The sequence below is a fragment of the Choloepus didactylus genome, chromosome 17 (assembly GCF_015220235.1).
Source record: "Choloepus didactylus isolate mChoDid1 chromosome 17, mChoDid1.pri, whole genome shotgun sequence".
Classification (NCBI taxonomy): domain Eukaryota; kingdom Metazoa; phylum Chordata; class Mammalia; order Pilosa; family Megalonychidae; genus Choloepus; species Choloepus didactylus.
Window position 1 is genome coordinate 74,266,177 of NC_051323.1, and position 25,240 is coordinate 74,291,416.

The following is a 25,240-nucleotide window of genomic DNA, read 5'->3' on the forward strand; positions in this document are numbered from 1 at the left end:
GGCAGTCTCCCCCTTTCCAAGGGCTTGTGCTGCAGCCCTGCTCTCTCCGGACACTGGGGTGAGGGCTCCAACATCTCTACACATTGGGGAGCCCACCACATCCTCTGTTGCACCCTCTTCAAGTATCAGGGCGGCGACCGGACTCTGGCCATCTCCAGGGCACAGGCTTTCCCCTCTCTGAACAGTGGGGTGGTCAGGCTCTCCCGCTCCCCGGGGAATGTCTCCACCTCTCTGAGCCCTGGGGTGGCAGCACTCTTCCCAAACAACGGGAGAGAGGCCCGCCCTTGGCAAACTCCGGGGCAGACTCAGCCTCCCCACGTGCTTGGGTGGGTCTGCTCTCCTGGCCCAGGGTTTCTTGGCTCAGATCTCAGCTACACGGTTCTGCCTTTGAAGTCATTTTTCCTTCACTCTGTCCCTTTTCTGTCCCTGTTAGTCCAGGCTGGCAGTGGTTCCATTTATACAGATCCTACAACAAACTTGTTGGCTTGGCATACAGCACACAGGGGTCCCAACCACCAGACAACAGGACTTTCCACAAATCCTTCCTGGATAACTCCATCTCCAACCCTGGTTCGCACTGAGATGGGTGACTGGGTAAACCCTCACATGGGGCTCTGTTCTCTGGGGACTCGTTTTCTGGAAACTCAGAATTTTCCAAACCATCAATTTCTGGTTTCCCTGTACCTAAGAGTTCGGTTCTCAGCTTACTTCCTCTCGCATTTTACTACAAGCTGCAAGGAGAAACCAGGCCACTCTTTTCACATTTAGTTTGGATATTTCCTCAGCTAGATATCCAAGTTCATCATTTTCAAATACCCCCTTTCATCGGACACCAGGACTCAATTTTGGCAAATTCTCTGCCACTTTAAAACGAGGATCGCCTTTCTTCCAGTTGGCAACAACATTCATTTCTGTCTATGGCCTCACTGGATGTCCCTCTAGCATCCATATTTCTTCCAACAGTCTCTTCAAAGCACTCGAGGCCTTTTCTACTGAGCATCTCACAATTCTTCCAGAATCTTCCCCTTACCCATTTATAAAGCTGTTACAGCATTTCTGGTATTTGCAAATAACAGCACCCCATTTCTCTGGTACCAAAATCTCCAGTTTACTAAAGTTGCCAGAATGCAATATACCAGAAATGGATCAGCTTTTTCAATGGGGATTTGTTAGGTTGCAAATTTACAGTTCTAAGGCCACAAAAATGTCCAGATTAAGGCACCAAGAGGTAGATACCTTCTCTGAGGAAAGGCTGCTGGCATCCAGGGTTCCTCTGTCACATGGTGATGTCTGCTGGGCCTTCTCCTGGGTTCTAGTTTCAAAATGGCTCTCTCTCTCTCTCTCTCTCTCTCTCTCAATGTCTCTGGGTATTTCTCTCTCAGCTTCTCAGGTTCTCTGAGTTTCATCTGTCTTTTATCCTCTCATGAAGGACTCCTGCTAGGGAAGAACCTAATCAAAAGGTCCCACCCAACCACAGGTCTGTCCCCACAAGAATGGATTAAAAGAACTTGGCCTTTTATGGGGTACATAACAGCTTCAAACCAGCACAGGATGCTAATTTCCTATAGATACTAAGGTGGATTTTGGAGTTTGCTATTCTGTACCATTTAATTGAGCTATTTGTAATTCTTGCACCAGCACCACACTGTTTTAAGTACTATAGCTTTATAATAAGTGCTAATATCTGTTTTAATGTTAAATGTTTCAGTTTTTAAAAAACTAATTGTGCTTTCCTGTTTATTCTTACAAATGAACGTTAGATGTTGTCAAGCTAAAAAAAAATTTGGAATTTTGATTAAAGTCACTAAACCCAACCTAATTTGAGATGTCCCAGCTTTCCAATCAGGGATAATCTCTTCATTTATCCAAATCTTGTATACGTCTCAATAAAGTTTCCTTATCTTCTCTACACAAGCTCTGTCAGTTTCTTGCTAAGTTTAATCCTAGACACTTTGTTTCTATTGTTGCTATTGCGACTGGAGTCTCCATTAGATGTTTCCTGGGGACTCGAACGACACCTCCAGAGCATCTCAATTCGTCCTCTCACTTCCTGCCCGGCTCCCAGCGTCCTCGCCTGCCATGAGCTCCTGTTGCCAGCGTCTCCATTCTCCGGCGAGTCTCCCAGATCACTGGACGGGCAGCTTTCTGTGAAACGCTCGCCTGGCCGACCACTCTCACCTACCCCGGCCTGTGGTCATTTGTTCACTGCCCCTCAGGCCACACCAAGCGCTGCCCCGTGGAGGCCTGCATGCAGTCCCCTCCTTCGCTCTTCACCTGCTGGCTCGTCCCACCCCTCCTGGCCCACCTTCGACGGCGTCCATCTCCTCCGTTTTCATCCTCCATCACTCAGTGTGCCGGTTTGAGTGTATTGTGTCCCCCAAATGCCATTATCTTTGTGGTTTTGTGTGGGGCAGGCGTTTTGGTGATGGTTGGATTTGCTTGGAATGTGCCCCACTCAGCTGTGGGCAATGATTCTGATGAGATGTTCTCATGGAGGCGTGGCCCCACCCATTCGGGGTGGGCCTTGATCGGTGGAGTTACATAAATGAGCTGACTAGGGGGGAAGAGGAGAGTGCAGCTGGGAGTGATGTTTTGAAGAGGAGCAAGCTTGCTAGAGAGGAACGTCCTGGGAGAAAGCCGTTTTGAGGCCGGAGCTTTGGAGCAGATGCCAGCTGCCTTCCTAGCTAACAGAGGTTTTCCGGAGGCCATTGGCCATCCTCCGGTGAGGGTACCCGATTGCTGATGTGTTGCCTTGGACGCTTTGTGGCCTTAAGACTGTAACTGTGTAGCGAAATAAATCCCCGTTTTATAAAAGCCAATCCATCTCTGGTGTTTTGCATTCTGCAGCATTAGCAAACTAAGACACTCAGCCACGTTATTTCCTCGTCGCACAACTTGTAATTCTGTAATGAGCTGGCTGTTTACTGTCTGTCTCTCTGCCTAAAAAAGCAGAGGCCTTGTCCCACACACCCAGAGCCCAGCACGGTGCCCAAAGTGGGCAGTTGTTAAATGCCGCTAAAAGGAGAGGACGAGAGTTTACATTTCATCCTGAAGGCAGCGCAGGCGTGACGAGTCATGAGGTGCAGTCTGATGTCCGGAGCAGCCGCGGTGAGGAGATGGCTGCATGGCTCAAGCAGGAGGCACTGGGCATCTGACGTGGGCAGGCCAGGGGAGGTGGCGAGAGGCGTGGTGGCCTGGGGGCCAAGAGTGGGATCTTTCAGGAAAGAAGGATCCCACGAAGAGGCTCTGGGAAGTGTGCTTTGGACCAGGCAGAGGCCCAGAGGCTCAGGGGGTCGCTGAAAGCCACCATGCCCAAAACTGATCTTCTTGCTCTGCTCTCCAGCCTGCTCTTCATCCTCCTCACCTCGGCGGACAGGAACTCCAGCCTTCCAGTGAAGGGAGAAAACCAGGCAGCCATACTTAACTCCAATCCCTCATACCCCACAGACACTCCACCAACAAATCCTACTGGTTGCACCTTCAAAATCTTTCCAAAATCCAAATCTTCATACCTCCTCCACTGCCACCACCCCAATCCAAGGTTCTTCTAAATCTCCCGGGGCCTTCCTCTGTGCATACCTGCAGTGGCAGTGAATTCTGGAGCTCTCAACACGGCCTTTGAGGCTCTATATGATCTGGCAGCACGCACGCCCTCCCCTCGCCTTCCACCCTTCCCTCCTGTGACTGCCCCAGCCAAGCGTCCCCCGCCTGAGGTGCTTTGCCCCCCGAATTACCAGGTGTCTACTCAAACATCAACTTATCAGAGAGCTTTTCCTGAAACGATTTTTACATGTAGTATCGCCATCAATGTATTTTTTTTTTACTCTAATTTTAAAAATTAACTCAGTAAAATAGACTTTTTTGGGTGTGCATTTCTTTGATTAGTAAACATGTCATGTACCTAGCACCACAATCGGGATACGGAACGGTCCTGTCATCCCCACAAGCCTCCCTCCTATGGCCACTTTTTGTCACAATACCCCATCCGCACCCCATCCCCAACCTCTTGTGACCCATTATCTCCAGGGCTAGCATTTTGCTTTTTCAGAATGTCCTTCTGCTGGTTGGAAGGTATCATGGCCCCCAAAATGCCATTATCTTTGATATAATCTTGTGTGGACAGACGTATTAATGTTAATTAGATTGTAATTCTTTGAGCGTTTCCATGGAGATGTGACCCACCCAACTGCGGGTGATAACTCTGATTGGATAATTTCCATGGAAGTGTGGCCCCGCCCATTCTGCATGGGCCTTGATTAGTTTACTGGAGCACTATATAAGCTCAGACAGAAGGAGTGAGCTTGCTACAGCCAAGAGGGACACTTTGATTGCACAGGAGCTGAGAGAGAAACTGCAGTTTACAGAGACATTTTGGAGATGGCCTTTGAAAACAGACTTTTGTTCCGGAGAAGCTAAGAGAGGAAAACACCCCAAGAACAACTAAGAGTGACATTTTTGAGGAGGTGATGCCTAGGGAGGAACATCCTGGGAGAAAGCCATTTTGAAACCAGAACTTGGAGCAGATGCCAGCCACATGCCTTCCCAGCTAACAGAGGTTTTTCGGATGCCATTGGCCATCCTCCAGTGAAGGTACCCAATTGTTGATGGACACTTTATGGCCTTAAGGCTGTAACTGTGTAACCAAATAGACCCCCTATATAAAAGCCAATCCATTTCTGGTGTTTTGCATTCTGGCAGCATTAGCAAACTAGAACAGTCCTGTAAGTGGAATCATATTCTAGGTAACTTTGGAGACTGTCTTCTTTCACTCAGCATAATGCCTTTGTGACTTATTTGTATTTTTGTTTGTATCAATAGTTCCATTGTTTTCCTAAGCAGGATTCCCGTTGGCGAACGCAATGTAGTTTATCCCTTCACCACTAAAGGACATGCGAGTGTGTCTAATTTTAGGCAATTATGAACTGAGCTGCTATAAGCATTCATCGTACAGGTTTGTGTGTGAATTTAAGTCTCAGTTCTCTTGGGTAAATACCCAGGAGTGAGACTGCTGGGTCACATGGTCAGTGTATGTTTAACTTCTTAAGAAACTGTCAAACTCTTTTCCAGCGTGGTTGTACCATTTTGCATTCCCACCGACGGGTGTGACAATTCAAGTTGCTCCATATCCTCACCAGCATTTGGTATTCTCAATTTTTTAAAAAAAATTATTTAATAGGTTTATAGTGGATTATCAGCATGGCTTTAATTTGCATTTTCCTAGTTACTAATTATGTTGAGATCTTTTAATGTTCATATTTGCATATGTCTTTGGCGAAGTGTCTGTTCAAGTCTTTTGTACATTTTCAAAAGATTGGGTTGTTTCCTTACCCTTGAGTTTTGAGGTTTCATTATATATTCTGGATGCAAGTTTTTCATCAGATATGTGATCTGAAGGATGGTTAGTTAAATGGTATTAAAGTTCCTTATTGTGTTTGGGTGAATAACAATATAAAATAATGACTTGCTTAGAAAAAATTTTAGTCATGTATGTTAAAACTTTTTAAATAATCTAAAAGAACAGAAATACAATTTATTGCTTCTAATAAAAAAGGAGGAAAAAGGAAATATAAAAAACTTTATGACTAACAAAGGCTGGAGAGTAAAAAAATAAAGATGCAAAGGAAAACGATAAAACACAGAAAATAAGAAATTAGAAATAAGTCCAAAAGAGTCAGTATTTACAATAAATGGTGGTGTATACATACAAAGGGAAAATGCAGCAGGAAGTAAATGAATCAACATAGATAAAATCTCAGGAACATAATGTAAGACAAATAGCAAGTTTCAGTACAAAACCTACACTGATACCATTTGTATCAAGTTTTACACATATACATCAATGTTTTAATATTTTTGTAGTGAGAGTATACAAACATGCACAGGGGATTTCAACTTTATCTGTAAATACTTTCTTTCTTTTTAAAAATACCTGAAACATAAAAAAATATGGTTTAAAACTAGCAACAGTGGTTACTTCTGAACATTGGGATTTCAGCCCAAGTGAAGGCAGAAATTTAACTTTTTGAAGTGTTTGATTCAGCGTCACAGTTTTTAAAATTATATATTATATTAATTTTGTAACTGAAGCATCAACACCAAACAAATCATAGAAAAATTTAGAAAACCGTAAAGAAATGAAGTTAGAGGCTGCGTGGTCCAAGCAGCTACTTAGCAGCCACATGAATTCAGCTTATGGCTGCAAAACAATCCTTGTCGGGGGAAAGAGACAGAAGAGTGTGCCAAAAGATAAGACAACTGGACCTTGAAAATGGATGAAGCTCACAGGAGGTGAAAAAAAAATCAGCCCTCAGTAAAGACAGCAACATGTCACATCAACCGGCAGAAAAAAAAAGTCAGTCTCAACCAAACAAAAAGACCCTTAGATTTTCACCTCCCCTGGAAAAAATACTCCTTTACAAGCCTATAAATCGCTCTCCAAGTTTGCTAACGTATGGCTCAGTTATAAATCAGCACCACAGAATATTTAGCAACGGTCTAACTCTTCGCCATGACCGGCTTGACCGTGACTCAGTGTGTGCACTGCGCTCGCCCGGGCTCTGCCTGCCTCTTTCGTGGACTTGGGTCTCGTGCCTTGCGTGGCCATGGCGTCCCCGGGCGCGGCTGTGCAGCTCGGGCTCGTGGGCAGCCACCCTCACTCCTGTCTGCATGCAGGCTCCGGGAAGGACAGCGTCATGCCCCTCACCGGAGTCTGTGCTCTTAGTTTCTACAACGTGGTGACTGCAGGGGCCGCAGGAGATTTCTTCCTTACGATGTCACGGTTAGCATGACTGTGAGGTCACAGAAGGGTTCTCCCAGGCCTTGGGGGGTCAGAATCCTGCCCCCTCCCACAGCTTTCTGTCAGGAAGCCAGGGGGCAGGTGAGTGAGGTCTGTGGAGCCACTGCCAGCTCCGTTTGAGAAAGAATAAAACCACCTGAGAATGGTTTACTCGCGGAGAGAGAGAGGGACAGTCACGGCCCACAGAGAATTCCTGGAATCCATGCCCAGCCAACTCGGGCTGGTTCTGTTAGGATTTTCCCCTGTGCTTAGGGACAGCTCTACCAACAACGATAATAGGATCTATCCTTTACTCTCTGCCAGGCACTGACCACTCTATAGCGTTTCCTCCCCTGTACAGCACAGAGACATTGAATTGCAATTTTCTGTTGTACGGTTTTCCCCTCCAGCAAACTGCAGTTATTTCCTTTTTAAAGTACTAGTTTATAACACAATACATACACAACGTAACCATTTATTGAATACATGAATGACTGAAGTCATATGTAAATTAATATAATGGCTGAGGCCCCCCCCCAAATTTTAAGCTTTATCTATATTATAAAACATAATTAAGTTGGATTGTACCAAATTTGAGTTCTTGGTATTTGAGGCATGGGATGAAGTGTAACTGCTATTTTTTATGAAGTGTTTTCTATGAATATCAATGACATAAACAAGATCTTCAGAGAGATTTAGCTTACATAAGGAAATTATTCACAAACACTAAAAATTAAGAATTAAAGGGAAATATCATTTTCACATAGCAATTAGCAAAGTTCTTTTTTAATGCTACTGCTCTAAGTGATAGCAAAGATACAGAAAAATAGGCACTTTTAAAATGACAAGTAAACTGACCAATAGCAGGGGGAATAGTTAAATAAATTATAGTAATTCACATTGGTGCAACCATTAAAAACTCAGCCAAAAAATACATCATCACGGGAAAATGTTGCCAACATGATGCTAAATGAAGACGGCAGGATACAGAACTGTGCACACATTTATCATTCTACCTGCCAGCATCCCAGCTGTGACTATAAGCAGTCTCAAAACATTTTGAAAATGAGAAAATAGTGTGAAACTGGTGATTATGTATTGCTGGTCAACCCTGGCTGAATTCGCCAGCTTCTCTGTGCTTTGACGCAATCAGTTCTTCTAACAGCTACCCCAGAGCTGGCCACCAGACTGAAATGCAAACACTGTGCAGGCCCCACAGGGCTGGCTCTCTGAATACACGTGCAGTGGCTTTATAGAGATTGTAGCTGTACAAATAGCGAAGTGCCGAAGCACAAATGTCTGCTTTTCCAAGTCAAAGGAGCCACGGAACCAAATGTGGCAGCACCACAAAATCAGCTGGCAGGGTGGCTGGTCAATGAGATTGTGTGCCCACATTTGTAAATCTAAATTTTAAGGAAATGAGAAATTATTTTTTTCAATCTAAACCACTGACAGCTAGTGAGGATTTTAATCAATATCATAGAAGAATATTTGCTGCCATGGAACAATGCTCACGATCGACTGTTGAGTAAAAAGGCAAGGACTTCGATTTGGTAAGAAATGAAAACAAAACAAAACCAAAACAAAGGATACTTATGTAGTGAAAAAGGCCTGTCCAGACATCCACCAAACTATCCATCTGTGGTGACATTATAACTCTATTGTTTCTTTTTCACTTACCTATATTTTCTAATTTTTCTATACAATGAATACATATAAATAGCTTTCAAAATAAGATAACTTTCTTTTAATTTTTTAATCAAAATAAGCCTCTCTATCAATCTATAATTGTGTTGCCCTCCATGCTATTGTAATTATTTGAAAGCAGTAAAATGGCCCGGCTTTAACAGCATCCCAGGCTTCCAGCTCTGCCTTCCTCGGGTTCAGCATGTCACTTTGTGGTCCGACAGTCTGGATTGTACCCAGCTCTGTCTGTCACTGCTCCGTGGCTGGCCATGCAAGGTCCCTGATCTCCTGGCAGCTCGAGTTCCTTCTCGGCGAAATGATGAAATGAATAGCCACCTCACCAACTAGGCTGCTCTAAGTCTGAGATGAGATGCTTCGACATCAAATGCTTCTCTCAGAACCCAGCAGGGGATATGGACAAGGTGGGCAGCAGCTGCCACGATGACAATGACGATGACAATGATGATGGTGGTGCAGACTTTCCCATGACACAGACTAACCTTTCCAAATTATTTCAAATTGGTTTTTCCCAAAGTAATTACCAATAAAGACCCTTGAATTGCAGATTCATCAAATAACTAAAACAGCTTTATTCTGCACGTGAAAGAGGTAAGGTACCATCATCTGGTCCGTTGGAAACTAAAGGTGCCACTTAGCATCTCACAATGCAGAGTTAGTAAACAACCCCTCTGCTCTCAATACTTCATTTCCAAGCTGACAGATTTGATGCTGGTTTAGGAAACACTGAAAATGAAAACCTCATTGTCCAGAAGAAGAAAGAGTTCAAATATAAGTCATGGATGAAACAAAAGACTGGGGACAAAGCCAAACACTGCTTTACACTCCTGCACAGACAGAAGCGACCACGCACAGAACACAGGCGTAGGAGGCTATTAAAATTCTCAACGAAGCGGGCTAAGATCCAAACAGGTTTCCTTTTCAGCTCCATTCTACTTTTGGTCTTCTTTTTCATAAAATATTAGGTTAAATCTAAAAAAAGCTATATATTTACTAAGTGGGATACGTTTTAGAGTCTTGTTTTCCTAATTTTTCCATTTACAGTTGAGAGTCTCTTCTTTTATTAAGGAACAAAAGATGTGTATTTGCTTTGAAGGTGAACGTTGGAATTTACTATGTACAGCTCGACATCATCATGATTCTTGCTTTCATATCAATAAAGGATGACTGTGCCACCTGCCCGCAGATCCGGGACAAGAGTTCACAGCATAACAAAAGGCACCCGGCACAAGGCCAAAGGCAGGCACTTGAAAAGCATTCATCGGCTTCCCTTGGGTTTGCTTTCCAGAGCCAGAGCCTGGAACTTTCTCCAGAAGAACCGGACCCTCACTACTCTCCCGCCCACTTTTTCCTTCTTGGGGTTCCATTGCCCAGGCTGGACACGTGAGGATCGCTCTCGACATTTTTCTCTGTGCCAGTCGCACGTGGTTTAGTCCTGTTAACATTTGCTCGCAAACAGCCTTGGGTCCGTTCCACCTGGTCGGAGCCCAGACCTCTGCCACCTGGAGCTCGCCTGACGTCCCCCCTCCCAGCCTCGCACCGCTCTAACTACTCTCCACCCGGCCGCCAAAGCCCATGTTGGGGGATTTTTTATCCCCCCTGGAGACAGAGCAGGACCATAAAGGTTTGCTTTTCATTTATTCCCAACCTTGGCATCTTCTACATGATTCAACCGATATTTGTTGATAGAATGCCTTCCAAGCGCTACGTGTCTGTAGGGTCTTCCCCTACAGACAAGGAGACAATCTCGGGAAGGAGCAATCGCCCAAGGCCTTGCAGCTATTAAGGAGTGGGAGCGAGACAGACACTGCATTTGTCTGGTGCTGACACCTGCTCTTGGTGCAACATGCTGGGTACTTGGGGTGGGACACAAAGACCGTGCTGTCAAAAACGTGCAGTCTAATCACCCACACTGACCGTCCCCGTTTTCTGCTAAAGACCTTTCAATTCCCTTCAGGATGAAGTTAAACATCCTCAACGCAACCAGCTCTTCCTTGGCCAGCTGTACCCTCTTCCTCCACTCACACCAAGCCTGCAGGGACCCTCCCCACCCCTTCACCTCCATACCTGCTTCTCCAACTCCAGGTTCCAACTCGGACACCACTTCGCACTGCAAGCTTCTCTGACGTCTGAAACCAGGTCAGGGCCCTTCCCGCTCTTCATACGGTCCTCTCCACTTGTGACATTTAACTACAGCTGCTACTTCCTCCACAAGACCAAGTTGTGTTTAGTAGGGCCCTTGGCTGTCCTGTTTGGCCCTGCACCCTAGGGTCCAGCATGGGACCTGCACGGTAGGCACGTGACAGTTGTTGAATATTTTTGTAATAAAAGCTAACACTTATGAATGCCTGTTAAATACCGGCCTTTTACATGACTTCATTTAATCCAATAGCAACCTCAGAGTAGGTATATTATCTCCAGAGTACAGATATATTGCACACATCCTGGAGAGCAACTTTTGGTCAACTGGAGTGAGCTGGCGATGGTGACTTCTTCGGCATCTGAGCTGTTTTAGTTTCCGAGGCTGCTCAAGCAAATACCATGCAATGGGTTGGCTTAAACAATAGGAATTTATTAGCTCATGGTTTTGAGGCTAAAAGAAAGTCCAAATCATGGCATCATCACGGTGGTGCTTTCCTTCTGAAGATGGTGGAGTTCTTGGGCTGGCTGCTGGTGAGCCCCGGCCCCGAGCTCTTCTGCCATGTGGCAGGGCCTCACGTTCTCTTCCGGGTTCTGCAGACCTTCAGCTTCTTGCTTCCCATGGCTTTCTCTCTCTCTCTCTCTCTCTCTCTGTCTGAACTTCATTCTGCTTATAAAGGACTCCAGTAATGGGATGAAGGCTCATCCTGACTGGGCTGGGCCACACCTTAACTGAAGTCACCTCATCACACGGTCCTACTCACAAGGGGCTCACACCCCCAGGGATGCGTTAGGTTTAAGAACATGTTTTTTGGGGGTACATACTCCACACCACCACATGAGCCAATGGGAAAGGACAGACTGAACGAGGTTTTATGTCTTCAGACTACTTTTGGGGTTTTCAAAACATTTCTGTACTTGTAGAACTAATCTTATTAACAAGTCTATAGAGAGCTCTCCCTAGGAGGACGGTATCTCTGTACTGTGACTTTGAGGACATAAACTAGTGGAAATGTAAAACTCCTTGGGAGGGTGAGCTGGTAGCAACTATCAAAATTTAGACCGCACACACCCTTTGGACCCAACATCCCACTCCAGGGAATCTATCCCAAAGACAGATTTGTACATGTGCCCACAATCTATGTATGAGGAAATCTGTTACAAGACTGTAAAAGGGGAAAAGGGGACACAACTTACATTTCCATTAACAAGATGGGAGAATCTCACAACTAATAAGAATGAGATACACGTATCTACTTACCAGGAAAGGTCTCCAAGACATAATTTTTTCTAAAAAATAGCAAAGCTATATGGTATTGCCTATTTATGGTTGTTAAAATTATGTGTATATGTACAACTATATATATATATAAAAGGAATGGAAGGCTATTCATCAAACTATTCAGACTGTGTCCCTCTGTGGATGAGAACAGTTGTGAAAGGAGCTTCCACATTTTGCTCTGAAAAATCCTGTATGGTTTGAATCTCTTATACTGAGGATGTATCTATGTATTACTTATCAAATAAAAATCAACCAATTAATTAATTAAAAATTAAGTTTCCTTTATACTTAAACCATTTTATTTTTTGATTTTAGGTAGATCTGCTTTCCTTAACACTTTTTCTCAGCATATAATTAATAGAACAAAAGCTAAAAAATATATAGATTAAAAAATACTTCCAATAGTCTCATCATCCAGATAAACACTCCTAACACTCTGGTAAAAAAGAAAAGGAAGGGACAGAGGGAGGGAGAAAGAATGCTACGTCTACATTATACATACACATAACCAAATTGTTAACAAAATACAATGGTGTTTTGTACTCTGCTTTTTTTCATTTAGCATTATATTGAGAGCTTCCCCTGATGCCATTACTTATTTTTTTTTTAGAAATATAATATTTTATGAATATATGGCACTCCATCATGTGGCTGTACCTACTAGACATATAGATTGTTTCCAATTTTTTCACCATTTGAAATAATGCAACAATGATTATTCTCTGCACATCTATGTCAATATCTCTGGTTATTTCCTTACATGGATTCTTAGTAACAAATGAACAAATGTTCTTACAGAAGTGAAAGCTGTAAGCTCTTCAGGCTTCTGAATGTATTGCCAATTGCCCTCGAGAAAGGTTGAACCCTTTCATACTCCCACAGGGTATAAGAGCTCCTGTTTCATCCTAGCTTTGCCACTGCTGTTTATTAGCATTTTTTAACCTTTGCCAATTTGGGGCATAAGGTCTAACTGTTTTTCAGTTCGCACTTTTTCCAAAAGCATATTTTTGGTTACCTGCAAGGTTAAACATCCTTGTATGTGCTTGTGACATTTCTTTTTTTCTCTAGATTTTCTACTGGGGTATTTATCACTTACTTATTCTCTATGGTATGTGTGTGTGCATGTGTGTGTATAGTGAACACTCTTTTGTACTGATACACATACACACATATTTGAAATATTACTCCTTTATCTCTTTGTCGAGTATGTTACAATATTTTTCTGAGATCTGCTTTCATTTACTTAACATGCTTTTTTGTGCAAAATAGCATTTTTATTTAGTCAATCTATAAATCTTTCCTTTATGGTTTCTTCATTTGATTTTATGCTTATGTTTATGCTTTCCTACTGTATTGCATGTATTTTGAGAAATTTACTTTTCAATGTTCAGGTTGTTGGGAGGTTTAGAAGGAATGAATCCAAGGAAATCCTATTTCCAAGGAGAGTTCACTAATTTCATGAAAACGAGGTATACGTTTTACTCAAAATAAGAAAACTCAAGAATATTAAAAAATCAAATTCACAGAATACGAGGCACTGTCAGCAAACTTCCTAAAGGACGTAAATCACTGTTGGCTGCCTCTCCCTTCCCACTGGAGGAAGTTCATTTCGAGCAGCAAGTTAAGCGATTACCCAGGTTACAGTTCACCAAGATACAAATCCAATCTGCCAGTCACAAAGCCAGGGGCCCAGTGCAAAGGACCAAGTGATAAGCTGCACAACACCGACTTCCAGAGCAAGAACCACCAGCCCTGCCAAACCAGGCTGCGGGAGAACTCCAGGGGTTATAATCCAAAATGTAACTAGTAGCAGAAAAAACAAATCCCACCAATTTAGCCACTTCCTCCAAATACATCACATCTCAGCTACTGCATGTCTGGATAAAGGTAGGTGCGGTCTTTCTGTAAAAAGTTGTCCTGCCTCTGATTTTTTTTGTTTTTATTATGGAAAACTTCAAAATATAGAAAAGCAGACAGAATAGTAAAATGAGCCCTCACCATATTTTTATTAGCAAAATTCAACAATTATCAACTGCTGGCCAATCTTATTTCATCCACTGCCCCCTCCCCTGCGAAAAGATGCCACTTTATGTAGGAAGAGAAGGTGGGCAAAGGAAGAAAACGGCCCTCTCAAGTTCTCCCAGTCATTTGATCCCAGATCATGTACAATCACAACAGTGACCTGGAGATTTTCCAACACATCCGCAGCTCTGCGTTGCCATCCCTCAGCAGCTGACCAAAACAACTGCCTCGATAGGCTTTCTTTGATGACTCAAATACCTTTTACACCTGTAGAAGAAACTAAAGGGGCCTACTTTTCATTGTAGCAGAAGTGGAAAAATATCTCAAGCAGGGACACACAGACAATCAGCTTTACCTCATCAAAGACCTTGGAGGTGACGTGTCTGTCCAGAACTGGGACGTAGGTGGAGCTGTGGGGGACTGCAGTCACTGACAAGACATCCATGATGGTGAGTTTTTGTGCCACCAAGCCGTGGGCCTTGAGCCAATTTGCTGAAGACATATCTAAGGAACTAAGAACACAAGACTCTGACGTTTAAAAAACTGCAACTCAACCAGTAATGAACAAACATAATAAAACTGTCCTAGTAAAATTAAAGCACTCACCTTTTCTCATAAACTCGCCTTCCTTCTTGAGTCGGTGTTTCTACTGGTTTGTCATCTGGATGCTCATGTGTCAGGAGGATGCTCATTTCTGTGGAGGGAAACGGCAGTTGTATCATTTCCGCAGATATGGGGCTTAAATCAAAACGCAAAGGGATCATCTTGTCTCATTGGTCATGGCTGAGGGCAGAAAAATGGGCCATGTCTGAGAGAACACCTTAATCTTCAGGCTGGGTTCTAAGCAATTTACACTCACGTGCCGTGCACAGGTCCAATATGGCAATTCACACCTATGCCCAGAGCACGGGCCCATGTGGTGATCCACCCCCGGGCCCAGTGCACGGGTCCAGGTGGTAAGTTACGGCATGCTCATTGAACAGGTCTATGTGGTAATCTAACCCCACACCATCAAGCAGGTCCATGGCACATTCTCTCTCCCGTTTATCCGCCCCATCCACATCCTGTGGGTTTTGTCTTCATTGAAGAACGAGACATACTCATTCTCCCTTCTCTAGGTGACACATTTAAAAACTACCAAATAAGTGTCATTAGGCAATGGCTGCTCAATGTTGACATCGCTGGAGTCTCCCCACATCGGGCAGGGGTGCCTTGATCCACTTTTAGTTTCTGAGAGTTTATTTTGTGATTCCTCAGTACTATGTGGAAAACCAAAACCCTAGTGGGCTATTTAGTCGTAGGCCCAAATTTTTTAATTAATATTTGGGTTGTTTAATGTATATCCTCATATAAACTTGGTTTTATAAATGGAAAGAAATGCTACCTCGTTAAATAAGCAGCACTGAGCAGGGGGGATGCTCAGAGTGAGTTAGTCAAATGCCCAAGAAATCACATCCTGATTTAAACATTCTCATATTTAAACCCTGTAAGGGCCGTGAACATAGACGGCTCAGGACACATGTCATGCTGATGTCACGAATAACAGCAGGGACAGATCTGTCACTCAGGTGCTTCCTGCTACCCAGGGGTTGAAGGTGTGCATGTTTTTAACTGGGGCTGATCATTTGTCAACTGTTTTAAATAAAGGGAAAAGCACTACAGACATTAAACTTTTAAAAATTTATTATTTTAAGAATAATAATTTTATCAATAGTATAAAAATTGAGTGGAAAAGTCCTATTTTCTCACATTTAGCCCCCAAAAGGCTGACAATAGAAAGCAGAGAGGGGCTCACTGGACGGTGCCCCCCGTGAATGACGGGAAGAAGGTTAACCAACCAGGAAGCACTGAATTTTCATGTTCACATCACAAGTGGCGGCAAGCAGTGCCGTCAGCGCCATGTCTCGGGTGACGGGTGGAGGTGACATGCCCCAGCTCAGTAAGGGCAGGTGCGTCCGGCCTAGGAAAATCCCGTTCACTAAAGCGGGAAGACCTGATCACAAGGGACTCCTGTGAATAGGAAGGGCCCGCTTAAAACATGACTTGTTTTCCCCCAAATGTGTCTACGGGGCTTGTTCAGGAGCGGACGGGTGTCCTACGGCCTTGCCTGTGTCATTCGCGGCGGGGTTCGAGCTGCTGCGACCCGAGAGGCCGGCCTTCCTCCCGCTGCAGGCTGAGCTCCTGAGGGTGGACAGCTGGCTCCTGAGCAGGCTGGTTCTGGTCGGTTCTGTGGGGATCCCAGGGAGAGAGGTCAAAGGAGTTGGGGATGAAAGAAGAGACTTCGTTAGATGCAGCTATTTGCTCAGATCCTTTAAAGAGAAATAAATGCAGCTTCAGTGCCCCAGCCCTAGGAGGAGGGTTGCCACAAACCAAATGCTCCTTTTATCTGCATTCAAGCTGGGGGGCAGCCACCGACACACAGTTTCAAACCTCAAAATGTGACAAGGTTGCCTGTAAGACAATGTAAATCAAGCGCAAAGCCATGCACACACTCTCTTTTATACTGAGGTCAAAACAAGCATGGCAGCGGCATATTCAAGTCCTCGCCTCCAACAAAAGCCAGTGAGGCTCTGAAAGCGGAGCCCCTCCGTCCTCTCTGTACAGTGTCCAAAGCCAGAGGAACAAGTTGGACTACGTTCAAGCTATACGGGTTCGTGTCGTTAAAACAACCCAATGCACCAGCCCCACAGATGATGCCAAAAAAACAGTCTGGCAAAGCTCAGTGGGACACAGTTCTCTGGCACACACGTGCCATCCTCCCTTCCTCTCTGCACTACAAAGACACATCCGTGGGACCGGTCTTGTCCAGGTGGGTGCAGGATGCCCACGACCACAGCAGCTTGATCAGGGCCAGCTGGTCCCAGGCAACGGGTCACTTCTGACTTCACCCTCCGGCTTTTCCCGCCATGACTCTCACACTAACTCTCACTCAGGCTTTTCCTGTGATTCCCCTTGACAACCTCCTTCCTCCTGGCCCTGAGTTTGGTTGTGTTCTGCTGACTTAGCCCTGCATAGAGGGGTCTGAGCCAACCTTGATCACTCACCCAGAACCCTCTCAAGGCTCCCCCTTGCTGCCTGGAAGGTCTCCATCCCAGGCCCCACTTCCCGAGTCCTCAGGTGACTGAGCGAATGTCTGACATCAATCTGTCCCATTGGATTTGCTCAAAGGGCACATGGAGATGGGGTCTGACGAGGATATCAGAATGAAATGGAAAAGTTTCCTACTCTTTGACAAAGAACAGAACAGAGATGACCATTCAAAGCTCCTGATGGGAGAAGAGGGTCCCGTGGAATTAATTGATATTACACCTGCAGCTCCTACAAGGCTTCTAAATTCTCCGCGTCTACTGGTGGAAACGAGGAGCCTCTATTTAATTCAGCTTTAACTTTCTGTATTAGTTTCCTATTGCTGTGACACTATCACAAACTTAGCAGCTTAGAACAACACCCACTTATTAGTTCACAGTTCTCTGGTTCAGAAGCTTGGGCCGCTTTGGGTTCTCTGCTAGGGATTCACACAGCTGGGGCGGAGGTGCTGGCTGTGTGGGCTCCCATCTGGAAGCTCGGGGAGACCTCTGCTCCCAAGGTCATTCCAGCTGGTGGGAGAGTTCTCTTCCTTGCAGCTGCAGGGGCCATCTCCCTTTCCCTGCTGCCTGCTGGCCGGGGCCTTTCTCAGCTCCCAAAGGCCACCCACGTTCTTTCCAACGAGGTCCCCTCCATCTTCAAGCCAGCAATGGCACCTTGCATTCCCTTGGGTTTGGAATCTCTCTGACTTTCTCGGCCACCAGCTGGAGAAGACTCTCTGCTTTTCAGGGCTCATGTGATCACAGTGGGCCACGTGATCGCCCGAACTTAATGTCAGCGTACCATAACCAGGGGAGTGACGGCTTATCCTAGCCGTGGGGTCCATAGACCAGGGCAGGATGGCTTTAGGAATTCTGTCTACCACAGCTGGCATCCAGACTATCTAATATTATTTTCTCCCCTCTGTTGGGTCTCTTCAACTAGCAAGCAGATACTTATCAAATATTGACATTTAATTGGCATGTTTAATTGAGCCTGTGCAGAGACTTCTTGAGTAACTGTCATGGTTGATGACATAAACAACACTAATTTTAAATGTGTTCTGTCCTTCATAGTTTAGAGGCACAAGTATCAAGGCTTTATGCAGCATCGTGAATGACATGTGGCCTTGTCTTGAATGAGAAGGCACTCACGTTCTCCTGCAAGAATTCAGATAGTTGGGATGACGGTTAACTGGTAGTATGCTAATGGCCTATCTTTTGCACAACAGGTGGAACCAGCAGTCTCCGAGCATGGAGGTGTGAACGTGGCATGTGTCCATCACTGTTTTCCTAGGCAACAAAAGGGTATGCCCCATCTTGTTTGCCTTTGTAAACAAGAGCTGAGAAAAGAAGGATAAATCTTCTTGGGAGCTTTGTCTGTGAGAAAAAAGAGACAAATGATCCACAAAGGAGAGCTGAACTCCCAACCCTGAGCATTCTGGCAGCTCACCTTGACCAAAAGAGCTGGAAAAGATCACCAGACACACAGGTATGCAGAAACGAAAGTGAATTTTAGCTCTAAAAGTCCCCAAACATATAAAAATCATACTATTCTCAAACCCTGCAAATACTGAATAAAAACATATTTATCTGGCAGTGGATTAAAGCATTTAACTAGTTAGTTGCTACATTTCATCACTCTTCTACACCAAAAATCAAAAGGAAATCAAAATCAGCACAGGGTTGCCGGTCAACAGCCAAGATCCCAAATCTAAGCAAAATGGTGCAAGTTAGAAAATACCCTTGAAATGTTTAAGACAGCCACGATTAAACCAACAGGAAGCTCCAAGTGTCGGAGAGGATGTGGAGAAACAGGAGCACTTAATTCACTGCTGGTGGAATGTAAACCGGTGCCGCCGCTGTGGAAGACGGTTTGGCGGTTCCTCTGTAAGCTAAGTAAGAGCTGCCACGTGACCTGGTTATCCCACTTCCGGGTATATACTCAGAAGACGCGAACAGACATTTGCACACCGATGTTCACAGCGGCATTATTCACAATTGCTGAAAGACGGAAGCAACCCAAGTGTCCACCAATTGATGAATGGATCAACAAAATGTGGTATACTATTCAACAAGAAGAAGGAATGAAGTCCTGAAGCATGTGAAAACATGGATGAACCTTGAGGACATTATGCTGAGTGAAATAAGCCACACACAAAAGGATAAATATTTTATGATCTCAGTAATATGAACTAACTATAATATATAAACTCACATACATAAAATCTAGAATATAGGTTACCAGGAGAGAGAATGAGGCTAGAAAATGGGGAGCGGGTACTTAACATGTGCAGAATTTTTAACTAGTTTGGATTTAAATGTTTAGAAATGGATAGAGGTGATGGTAGCATATTATGGTGGGTGTAATTACCAGCACGGAATTATGGGTGTGATTGTGGTTAAAAGGGGAAGTTTATGGTCATGTATGTTACTAGAAGGAAAGCTAGAGGTTAAAACATGGGGCTGCATAACACAGTGAACCTTGTGGTGGATGATAACTGTGATTAACTATACAAATATTAAAAAGTTCCTTCATGAACTAGAACAAATGTACGCCACTATTACAAGGAGTTAATAATAGAGCCGTATATGGGGGAAATGCACCTATTACAAACTATGGACTACAGTTAACAGTAATATTTTAATAGTCTTTCATTAACAGTAGCAAATAGACCACATTTGTTAGGGATCAATAATATGAGGAGGTGGGGGGGGCAGGGTAAGGGATATGAGGTGTTTTGGGAGTTTTCTCTTTTTTTGTTGCTGTTTTTTGTTTTGTTTTTTGGAGTAATGAAAATGTTTTTTGGAGTAATGAAAAGTGTGGTGATGAATGCACAACTATGTGATGATACTATGAGACACTGATTGTATACTTTGGATGGATTGTATGATGTATAAATATATCTCAGTAAAACTGCATTAAAAAATGTTTAAGATGAGTAGCAAGGAACAAAGCTAGAAAAAGTCAGGTATATCAGGGTGGGTGGGCAGGACTGGCAAAGGGACAAAACCACCATGGGTGGGCCTGGATGTCTACTACCAGGAAACAGGAATGAACTAGTGATCCACACAACACCTCGGATGACTCCAGGAAACAATGCTGGTGTGCGAAAAGCCAACCCCAAAAGCTTACATACAGTCTGGTTCCATTCATATAACATTTTTAAAGGACAGAATTTTAGAAATGAAGAGCAGATTAGTGGTTGCCAAGGGTTGGGGAAGTAGGTGTGGCTACAAACGTGCAGCATGATGGATCCTTGTGGTGAGAGAGATATTCTGTATCTCGACTGTGGTTGTAGACATAAGAACCTACACAGGTGATAAAACTGCGTAGAACTAAATACTCACAACGCACACACACACACAAACAAGTACAAGTAAAACTCAGGAAGTCTGAATAAGGTCAGTGGCTTTAATCAATGCCAATATTCTAGTGTGATATCGTACCACTGAAAACTGGGGAAAACTGGGTGAAAGGTTCTATTATTTTTTTTCACGACTGCATGTAAAGGTAGAATTATCTTGATAAAAATTTCAATGAAAAAAAAAAAACCACATGTAGGGCTTCTTTGAGAAACCATAGAACTGTAGTTTTATTCCACCTTCCTGAACTGAAGAGGAGCTGTTAATGAAATTCAAGACATTTTGTTCACTGGTACCTGCGTGGAGGATTTTCTTTTTTGGAGCCTTTTGACCTGGAAGGACCCGCCCTGCTGTTGACATATTTGGGGATGATGTTGGTGTCGCTTCGATAATAGACCAAGGTTTTGCAGATTCTGGGGTTGAAATCATAGAAGAGATTTCTTTTCGATGCCTGTTTTGATATAAGTAAAAAGAAACATAAATTGAAAATTTTTCCATCAAGAAGGCAGAGTTATATTGAAAACAATCGTGTTGAACACTGCAGACTTACAGACTTGAGGCCCCCGGGTTTGGGATGCTGCGGGATTCGTCCTTTATCAACCCCCGGCAGAGGCGTAGCCGTGGGCCCAGCCCTGGGGTCCAAGGCCCGGCTGCACACCACAGCCCTGTCCCCTTCCGCCGGTGGGACCTGGGAGTCCCCGAGTCCTTCCTGAAAATTCTACACTCCCCTCAACTACGCACAGCAGGAGACAGCACCTGACCGCCTAAGGCGTGGTGCTGGGGAGGAGGTAACACCAGGGAGAGCAGAAAAAGCGATCGTGATGCATTTCTCCAGCCAGAGGTAACCAGCCCTCACGGGAGGCGGAGAAGGGAAACCCGCCGTGGCCGCCCACAGGCCAGTGCCCAATGTGGGGAAGCCTTCTGAGAGGGGCTGGGGCTGGGAGGGCGCCAGGGAGCCCCGAGGATCTTCCCAGGCAGCCACAGAAAGGAGTTCATGGAACAACATCCTGCCCCAACACTGTAGGTGCCTGATGCCACGGGGGGGACGTGGGGAAAGCCACTGCGAGTCCTGTTTCCAGAAGGCAGGAGCCACGCAAACCACTGAGCTGACAGAAGCTCAGCTGCGGTCGCAGAAGCTCCTCGCTGCTCCTCAGGCTGTGCCTCCTCCTCGAGCCCCTTCCAAGGCACCTGCCTCCAGGAGCGCCCACCAGGTTCCCTGACCCTTTGGGGTCTGTCCCCAGCTACCCTGCACCAGCCTTACGTCCATCTCACATCCCAGGAGCCCGGCGCAGCTCCCCAGACACGTGATTCTTCTCAATTAGTATTTCAGAGGAGAAGGAAAGGCAGGTGATGGTAACATTTTTGTTTTTAATCTGGTGGAAAACTACAACAAGGCAGTTTTGGTTTGGGAGAATTAACTTTTCCTAACGCTGTTATGATATTTGTAGAACAAGATGGTGCCTTTTTCTCTTCCCTTTATATAAACTCTTGTTGCACCCACCCAACAATTCCCATGTCATAATTGAGGATGCTGAGGGGGCAAGGAACTCGCCCAAAGTCACCTAATGGGCGACGCTGGGAAGCCTGGATTAAAATCTCTGCCTGACTCCAGAGCCTGGACCTCCCTCTAAAAAACTAAAAACATAAAAACAACAGCACATCACTAGTCATCAAATGGCAGCCAGGCATCTGACCGCCGCAGCTTCCAAGCCACAGCCGGTCGGTGGCCTGAGGCTTCCAGTCTGATTTGCCAAGGGGAAGAGGACAGAGATGGCGGCTGACAATGAGCCATTTATTTCCTAATTTAGAAGAGGCATCTGAGCTTTCCCAAAGACCTTAGAAAAGGAAAAGACCTTAGAACCCCACTACCACAGCCACTGTTTCAAAGATGAGGAAACTGAGGCCGCAGAAATGGAGACATGTGGCGAGAAGTTCAGGGATCCGCCCAAGTTACCCAGAAAGAAGAAACCCAGACCTCGGGTCTCTGCTTCTGAGAGCCCCAGGGGGGCTCGGGGCTGCCACGCTCGGGGGAGACCCAGTTGAAAACCATGCTCAGGCGTGCTGCAAGGATTTCAGGATTTGCATGAAAAGGTGAACATGCAACCTCCTCGAGTCTATTATTATTAAATTACAAACTCTCTTTGCTTAAAAAAAATCATAATTTATAGATAGAATGCTATAATTCTTTTCACTTTTTTTAAGATCTCCCAAAGCACTGCAGAGAGAAGTGTACAAGGAGAGCGAGCCGAGCGCCCCAGCGGCCCCCAGCGATGACGGCGGTTTGGCACACTCACTTATTGCCTCCCTCCTTATCCACATTGTACCACCAATCCATGATCAGGGACTCGGAATAAAGGTTTTCCATCTTCTCCAGGTCGCTTCTTCCCTGCTCCATTTCCTTAACTAAAAGAGCCAAATCTTCATTCTGCCAAAATGAGAAATAACATATCAATAAGACTGGATGAAAGAGTTCATATTTCAAACATTCCTAACAGAAAGCCAACTGTATCAGGAAAAGAAAAATCTAAAGGTTTTCATGTAGTTCATATATTATTTCATTTTTAAACAGCTTTACTGAGTTCTAATCCACCTACAATAAACTGAATGTTTGGAAAATGTGCCCTTTGAAAAGACTGACATTTCACACTTGTGAAATCATTACAATCAAAGCAATGAACATATCCTTCAACACCCCCAGAATTTTGTTGTGCCCACTGTAAATCTGCCCTCCTTCTTACCCCACAGCCATCCCCACCAGATCCCAATCACTCATCAGCTTTTTGTCATCACACATTAGTTTGACTTTCTTAGAATTTTATATAAATGGCACCATATAGTATGTACTCTTTTGTCTGGCTTCTTTCACTTACATAATTATTTTGAGATTCACCTGTATTACAGTGTGAACCAATAGTTCATTCATTTTTATTGTTGACTAGTATTCTAATGTCTGGACACACCAAAGTTTATCCATTCATTTGTTGATGGACTTTTGGGTTGTTTCCAGGTTTGGGCTAGTATAAATAAAGATAAGAACATTTGTATCCAGGTTTTTCTACAGACACACACTTTCATTTCCCATGAGTAAGGATCTAGAAGTACAATTGCTGGGTTACATGGTTGGTGCTGCTTAACTTTTTAAGAAACTATCAAATTATTTTGCAGAATTGTTGTACCAATTTACATCGACACCAACAATGTATAAGAGTTCCAGTTCTTCCCCATTCTTGCAAATACTTGGTTTTTTTTTTATTTTAGGCTTTCCTAGTGAGTTCATGATGGTTGCTTGTTACAAGATCAACACACAAAACCAATCACATTTCAGTATACCAAAAACAAACATGCAGAAAGAGAAATAAAACCCAACAGCATCTGCAATTGCCCCAAAGAAAATGAAATCATTTTCTTTGCTCTGAAGTCCAATTTATCAGATGCTAATATAGCCACTCCAGCTTCTTATTAACATTTGCATGATGTCACTTTCAATCTACCTATGTCATTGTATTTGAAGTGAGTTTCTTGAAAAAAACATATAGTTGAGTCATTATTTAGTTCACTTGACAATCTCTGTCTTTTTATTGTGTAATTAGATCATTAACATTTAAAGTAATTATTGATAGGACGGTGCTTCCATCTGCCATTGTATTATTTGTTTCCTGTTAGTCTTGCCTGGTTCTCCTTTCTCTGTTTCTTTTTTCTTGCCTCCCTAAGGGTTACCTGAAATATTTTTTGAGTTGTATCTTGATCTATTTATAGTGATTTTGAGGATACATCTTTGCATGGTTCCCACAGTGGTGGCTCTGGGTATGACAGCTTACATGTGTGGCTTGTAACATCTACTGGTATCAACATTTTACCACTTTGAGTGAAGGGTAGAAACTTGCTTCCATTTAGACTCCTTTACTGCCTCCACTTTAAAACATCATTGCCTTAATTATCAGATTGATAATTTTGTTTCAACCACGAAATGTGATTTATCAATCTTGTGGGGGAAAGGAAAGTCTATTGTACTTATCTGTATTTTTGCTGTCCCCATTGTTCTGCTTCTTTGCTGATGTCCCAAGATTCCTTATCATTTCCTTTCTGTTTGGAGAATTTCCTACAGCCAATCTTTAAGGGTAGGTCTGCTAGTGACAAATCGTTCAATTTCTGTCTGAGAATGTTTTTATTTCCCCTTCATTCCTGGAGGAATTTTCACCGGCTATAAAACTTGTGGCCCATAAATGTTTATGGTATGTCAGGTGTGAAATGTCTATCGTATGTCTGGTAAATATTTGTTTCTTTCACCAGATTTGGGGATTTTTTTTTTAGCTGTAAGTTCTTCAAATAGTCTTTTGGTCCTACTCCTTTCTCCTCTCCTCTGGGACTCTGGGGATACGAATGTTGGATCTATTTTTACTGTCCCATAGGTCTCTGTGGCTCTTTTATTTTATTTTTCAGTCAGTTTTCTGTTTATCAAATTGGCTGAATTCTATTATTCTGTCCTCAAGTTCACTGGCACACTAGTCTCTGTTAAATCCACTTCACGAGTGTGCCCATCCAGTGAGCTTTTTAATTCCGTTACTGCATTTTTCAGTTCTTTAACTTCCACTTGGAATTGTTTTCATAATTTCTACTTATTGAGATTTTCTATTTTTTCATTGTTTCAAGAGAACTTGTCATTGATTGTTGAAGCATTTTTACGATGGCTCCTTTAAAATCCTGCACAAGATTATTCCACATCTGCTTCACCTCGGTTTTGGTGTCAGTTGTCTCTTCCCATTCAAGTTGTCATTTTCTTCTTCTTGGATGACGGATGATCGTTGTGTCCTGCATGTTTTGCCTATCTGGTTAGGAGAGTCGGAGTCCTTCGAGTCTTTCACCGTAGCAGGCAGTCACCCTGCTTCACGT

General features: G+C 43.9%; 1 protein-coding gene across 8 annotated transcripts in view; it reads right to left on the bottom strand.

Moving 5' to 3' along the window:
- The window catches only part of VWA3B (von Willebrand factor A domain containing 3B), a 139,343-nt gene that overhangs the window by 32,353 nt on the left and 81,750 nt on the right, over nucleotides 1–25,240 (bottom strand). For 7 of the 8 annotated variants that reach the window (XR_005212385.1, XM_037807120.1, XM_037807123.1 and 4 more), the window contains 5 exons: nucleotides 22,645–22,775; nucleotides 20,647–20,801; nucleotides 16,030–16,182; nucleotides 14,529–14,616; nucleotides 14,278–14,434 (listed from right to left, as the gene is read on the bottom strand). Coding sequence is in view for 7 of the 8 variants with exons in the window: in XM_037807120.1 (XP_037663048.1) it covers nucleotides 14,278–14,434; nucleotides 14,529–14,616; nucleotides 16,030–16,182; nucleotides 20,647–20,801; nucleotides 22,645–22,775 (684 nt within the window). In the remaining variant the exon portion in view is untranslated. The remainder of the gene's footprint in view (nucleotides 1–14,277; nucleotides 14,435–14,528; nucleotides 14,617–16,029; nucleotides 16,183–20,646; nucleotides 20,802–22,644; nucleotides 22,776–25,240) is intronic. The other variant, XM_037807122.1, reaches the window with a different exon arrangement.